The following is a 6,195-nucleotide window of genomic DNA, read 5'->3' on the forward strand; positions in this document are numbered from 1 at the left end:
CTAATGGCTGTAGCTAATGATTCCAGAACTATATTGAATAGGAGTGGTGATAGAGGACATCCTTGTCTTGTACCAGATTTAAGAGTAAAAGATTTCAGTTTTTCCCCATTTAGAATTATGTTAGCCATTGGGTTTTTATAAATGGCTTTTATGAAGTAGAGGCCATCTCTTCCAATTTTCTGTAGGATTTTGAACATGAATGAGTGTTGAACTTTGTCAAAAGACTTTTCTGCATCAATTGAGATGATCATGTGGTTTTTATTTTTCGCTCTATTGATATAGTGTATTACACTTATAGATTTTCGAATATTGAACCATCCTTGCATCCCTGGGGTGAACCAGCCCTCACTCTTGTATTATATATTTTATGTGTTTTGACTTTTGACAAATATATAATGTCATATACATAATGTTGAAATATTATACAGACCAGCTTGATGTTGTAAAAATCCTTGGCTCTCTGCCTATTTATCTCTTCCTCCAATCTGATCAGCCTCTAATTTTTAGTTGTTTCCATGTTTTTGTCTTTTCCAAAATGTCATGTATTTGGATTTATATGTCACTTTTCACATTGGCTTTTTTCACTTGGTAAAATGATTCTAAGGTCCTCAGTGTCTTTTTATGGTTTTGTAGCTCATTTCAGTGCCCCAAAATAGTCCACTTTCTAAAGGTGCCACGGTTTGTTTTCCCATTCACCTATTGAAGGACACTCTAGTTGCTTCCTAGGCTGGGTAACTATGAAGAAAGCTGCCATAACAATCATGCACAGGTATAATTTTTCAGCCCTTGAGAGTAAATACCAAGGACAGCAATTGCTAGGTCACATGGTGAGCATACATTTTGTTTCATAGGAAACTGCTGAACTATCTCCCAAAGGGCTATACTGCTTTGCATCCCCACAAACAACGAATGAAAGCTCCTATTGATCCATATCTGCACCAGCAGTTGGGTGGTGTCGGTGTTTTGCATTTAGACTATTCTTTTTTTTTTTTTTTTTTTTTTGCATTTAGACTATTCTAATAGTTGATTAATGTTTGTATTTTAAATGGAGACATTTCCTCCAAATTAGACGGACCCCCTGCAAAAGAAAAAATCATCATTTTTAAATACTCAATGAACAGGCATGCAAATTAAAGTATAATTAAATAGTGCCAAAAGTTTTAAGCAGTATGCAAAGGAACAGAAATAGATTGTGAATCATCTCTACCAGAGAATTGCCCTTTAGGATGGACCAACCTTCTGCACTGTCTCCCTTATTTAGTAACACTGGTGTGAAGACCATGTGTTATAGAGACCTCAAGCCTGGGAGTGCAGGGCCTCCTTGGAGCTAGAGTAATGAATGCAAAACTAATGCCCACAGTTGGTTCCAACAGCTTGCTGCAGTGGCAACAACCAAGCAAACAGAGAAGCAATCCTCAGTCATGAGTGGCAGAATTCTAACTACTGGATAATCACACACCACCAGTCTTACCACCAAAAAGTGGGCCATGCCACCTTGCTCCTCTAAACCTAGGGGAAAACAGCTAAGTCTGTCTCACTGACTGCTTTTTTTGACAAGGACCTAGCTGTGCCTGTTTGCAGTGAGAGGCCTTGCTGTTCGTTTTTGTGTCAGAGCACAGCCAGGCTCTCTCAGAACCACAGAGCAGTGCACTTGCCTAACCCCAGTGCACTGAGTCAGCCACCTAGACCAGGCATGGTGGCACCCACCTATAATCCCGGCACTGGGGAGGCTGAAAACAGGGGATCCCTATAAGTTCAAGTGGAGTCCGAGCTGCATAATGAGGCCCTATACCAAATACATAAATTTAAAAAAAAGAAGAGAATGTTGTTTTTTTTAACAAGAAGTTATTTTCCTTTGGTTGATGCTTTTTTGTTTTTTTGGTGCAGTACTGGGGATTGAAGTCAGGACCTTGCGCTTGCCAGGCAAGTGCTTATTCTACTGAGCTATCTCCCCAGCCTCTTTGGTTGATGCTTTTGCTACAATAGATGTAAAAGAAAAGTTGTGTGTACAGTCTCTTATTTGGTGTTTTTAAATCCTTTTTTCTAGGATAGAATGGTGCTGCTGATTGTGGGGAACCTGGTAAACTGGTCCTTGTAAGTAGTCTTAGGAAAATATGTTTTTGTCTTTACTAATGTCTGCAACACTCTGCTTTGGCTTTCTGTGACTATCATTTTTACACAGACATCTGAAATTAAAGAGAGGGTAAGTCTGTGCTTCTTCTAGAGACTTGATAAAAAGGTCTTTTTCCTCTGCATAATCTGTATGAGAGCAAGAATCTGGGCAAAGTAGAAGGACAACTGAGCCTCTGTTGATCTGGCTTTGGTTAACTGGGCATGTAACTTGTCTCGGGCTTAAGCAATAAGCAACAAAATGCTTCAAAGGAAAATAAAGCCAATGAAGAAGGCAAAGTCTTCTGGCCTTTGGGCATTCAACAGTGCAGGGAAGGTTGATTTTCATTTTTTCCTGAGCTGGATGCTAAGCTTAAAAAAATGAGCAATTTATAAAAACATGACCACTGTTGGCTATGGAAGATGTTGACTGTGTTTAAGAGACTGCCATACATACTACAGGATGGCCTAAGGATTTGAAATCCATAAACTAAGAGAAACTTTGTATATACTGCCTGAACAGGTGTCCTTACTGATATTTATTGAACAGTTGATTTTCCCAACCCACCTCCAGCTTATGGAAATGCTGATATAAGTGCAAAAGAGGGAGAGAGGACATTTTAATTGTTCCACGTGAACACCGGAGCTAAGCTGGGGGTGCATTAATGACTTCTGCATTATCAGGAATGCTTTGCACTGTATTTCTCAAAGTGAAGACAGACTTGAAAACAGTGCCCTGTCGTTGACACGTGCAGAAATTAGTACAGTTTCCCCCTGTGCTGCTGCATGTATCATAAAAGTCCCGAGGGCTGGCTGTGTTGTGACATCATCACCATTTTGGGATGATCCATCATGAAGGAGCAGGGAACTTCCTTTCAGGGCCCCAAATTCACCCTGGGAACAAGGTGCCACATCTTCTGACCCTTTAGTGACATGGCCAGGTGGCTGAGGCCTACTGAAATCACTGCCTTGTGGTCCAAACTTGTGCTCTTACTAGAGTGAAAGTTCCTTGGTTTTGTTGTAATTTTTAAAAATTATACTCCACAGTGACATGAACAGTTGCAGGGAGACCGAGCAGCATCTTTTCTCCAGACACTCTAACTTTGATGTTCGAGGGTGTGTGCTAAGTTAATCTGCACATTTTACTCACCATCATTACTTGTTCTACATATCTACATATAGCATACAGCTAAAGGGTACCAGCCCACAACCTCTACTGCTTGACTTCAGGTCAGTAGAGTTCCTGTATTTGCACGGGTACTGTTCTGTGTGTTGCCCTACACTGAAGGCTCAAATTTTCTTTTACTAAAAAGAGGTTTATGTGTAAATATGTTTTATGCCTTTTTATTAAAAGTCTTGTATTCGGTGACTTGTCATGGCATTTTGCTCTATGTATAGTGCAAATTATGCATTATAAACTTAATTTAAGGAAAATTACTTTGTATAATAATTATTGTAATTAGATGTAGCATTTATTAAATTGTTATATTTTTTCAAAAAAGAGTGTTTTTCTCTTGCAAAGAAAGTAATAGGAAGCTCTTGTATACCAAGAGTAGCTTCTCCTAAAACCCTGATCCATTGATTGAGCTCCTTTATTCAACAAGATAAACATCTATGTGAATAGGATAGATAGATAGATGATAGATAGATAGATAGATAGATAGATAGATGATAGATATATATATGATAGATAGACAGATGATAGACATATATATGATAAATGCTAGATAGATAGATAGATAGATAGATAGATAGATAGATATGCTAGATAGATAGATAGATAGATAGATAGATAGATAGATGATAGATAGATAGATAGATAAATAGATAGATCCAGTAGGTACAAAGAGCCAACCAGAGCAGGCATTCTTTCCTGTAGAATTTATGTCCTGCTAAATGTTTTTGAGAGAGAGAGAGAGAGAGAGAGAGAGAGAGAGAGAGAGAGAGAGAGAGAGAGAGAGAGAAAGAGAGAGATTCCTATTTCTAAAAAAAAACCCCTTCCTATTTCTGCCTTTCCCTCTAGGTCACTTTTTTTCTACTCCACTGATATCATTTTCTTTCCTCTTTCTCCCTTCATTGATTGTCTCTTAGTCTTTTCCTCTCAGATGGACTCCAGGACAAGAGATGTCTTTTTTGCTAGCTGAAATCAGTTTATACAACTTATTCCACTTCAAATATGGGAGGTATTTTACTGATCTCTCAAAGAATAAGCAAATTTATCTGCTTTTACTTTTGGGTTCTAGCTGATATGGCCCTCGGGGTCAATGACCTTCGATAGAAAGATGATTTCCTGCTCTTAGACTTCATTAACTACTTACCAGTACAATTATTTAACTACAGGAAGACCAAAAGTTACATTTTTTCCATTAATTTTATAAGATAATGTAACAGGACACATAAAAAAGACAATTTCATCAAATTTATTCAGTATGAGAATCAACTGGTTGAAATGACACTTGCCCAAGTGACATGTGGGATAGTCGGTACCTAAATAAACACATTGCCCAAGTGATACTCAGGGTAAACTATTAAGGGCTAAGACAGGAAAAGGAATGATGGAAGAGGCCTTCCTTCAGATCTGCACCATAAGGACTTGAATCTTAATCAGGGAATGTAGCTTTTGGGAGAAACTTCCCATAATGTCACACAGGGCCAACTTAGCATAAGGTATGCACTGTTAAAAGGCTGCCACTCTGCTTGGGGCAAGTCCAGGTGAGACAAGTAGTGGTCTCCTACAGTGCCTTTCTTGGCCACCCTTTTAGGAGCACAGTCTACAGCTCTGGTGACGTTGGGAACAGGGCACTTAATAGACAGCCCATGGCTGTGGCCCCAAGGCTCAGAATCACCTAGCTCATCTCTCCCTTTCACCTAATCAAAACCAAAGCCACACAGGGCCAGGGAGACATCTCAGTAGAATAAGCACCTGTCTGGCAAGCGCAAGGGCCTGAGTTCAAGCCCCAGTACCACCAAAAAAAATACCAAACAAACAAAACCAAAGCCACAGTCTACTCACGAGGTAAGGTGAATGGCCTCTCCAGAGATTCCAGGGCTTCAAGAGTATAGGAGGTGTAGTGATATCCTGATACCGTGATATTGGCAGAGGCAATCACACAAATATGTTTGGATGAGTATTTATTTAAAAATGTTTAAATAATGTGATAAATAAGAGTTATGCAATGTTTTGTTATAAAAAAATAGAAATTTGAAAGAAAATTAAAACTAAACCTTAACCAAAATAAACTTTGGTGTTAACTTATAAATGGACAGCTAACAAAGTTGTTTTTAATGTGTGTCAAACCAATGATCAAAATAATTCTGCTTCTGTTAATATATTCTTTTTTAAAAGAGATTTATTAAGAAACAAATAGCAATGAGACAGTTTCAGAACTGATTACTAACAGTTTCAATAATTAATACATTCCATATTGTTTTAGTAGTTATTCATTGTACAAGATGCAGACATGATATCCTGTCCACAGACACTATTAGAATAAATCTATTCATTGAATTAAGACAATGCAGCTGTAATTATTTAGAGTATACAGATACAAAATGGTCGTTCATTTGTATCCCCCTTTTCTGCTTAGTTTTGTCAGAGAAGGGCATTCCATTGTCATTTAAATATTGTAGGTGTGTGAATTCAGCAAAATATTCTAATATAGATCAGTAGTCCATAATAGTTTCCATAAGACTGGCAATGTCAGAAGTTGTTGACTTGAGCCTTTTATAGCTCAGCATATTAATATGGCTTTACTTTTGTTAATCTATTCTAATAAACTAATTTTAAGTGGAAAAACACATCCAACAGCATTCATTTAATCATTATAGTGTTGTTTATAATCATGAAAACCCTAAAGGGTGCTGGGAAAATGCTATGTTTCCATCAGAGAAGGAAGATGATTACCTACAGTACATCTTCTTATGGGAACATTGCATCATCATTAGACATTAATGTTTTGAAGATGTAATAGGATAAAACTTACTTTATGGTCAGGTGCCAGATATGGACATTTCAGGCAAGTGAGTTCAAGGCCAGCCTGAACTGCATAGTGAGACCCTGTCTCAAAAAGACAAAAAAAAAAAAAA

General features: G+C 37.9%; 1 protein-coding gene across 2 annotated transcripts in view; it reads left to right on the forward strand.

Moving 5' to 3' along the window:
• Sidt1 (SID1 transmembrane family member 1) overlaps window positions 1-6,195 on the forward strand; it is a 103,224-nt gene that overhangs the window by 91,250 nt on the left and 5,779 nt on the right. For both annotated transcript variants that reach the window (XM_004633305.2, XM_023717570.1), the window contains exon 21: window positions 2,048-2,094. In XM_004633305.2, coding sequence (XP_004633362.1) covers window positions 2,048-2,094 — 47 coding nt within the window. The remainder of the gene's footprint in view (window positions 1-2,047; window positions 2,095-6,195) is intronic.

The sequence above is a fragment of the Octodon degus genome, unplaced genomic scaffold (genome assembly GCF_000260255.1).
Source record: "Octodon degus isolate 3935 unplaced genomic scaffold, OctDeg1.0 scaffold00053, whole genome shotgun sequence".
In the NCBI taxonomy this organism is placed as follows: domain Eukaryota; kingdom Metazoa; phylum Chordata; class Mammalia; order Rodentia; family Octodontidae; genus Octodon; species Octodon degus.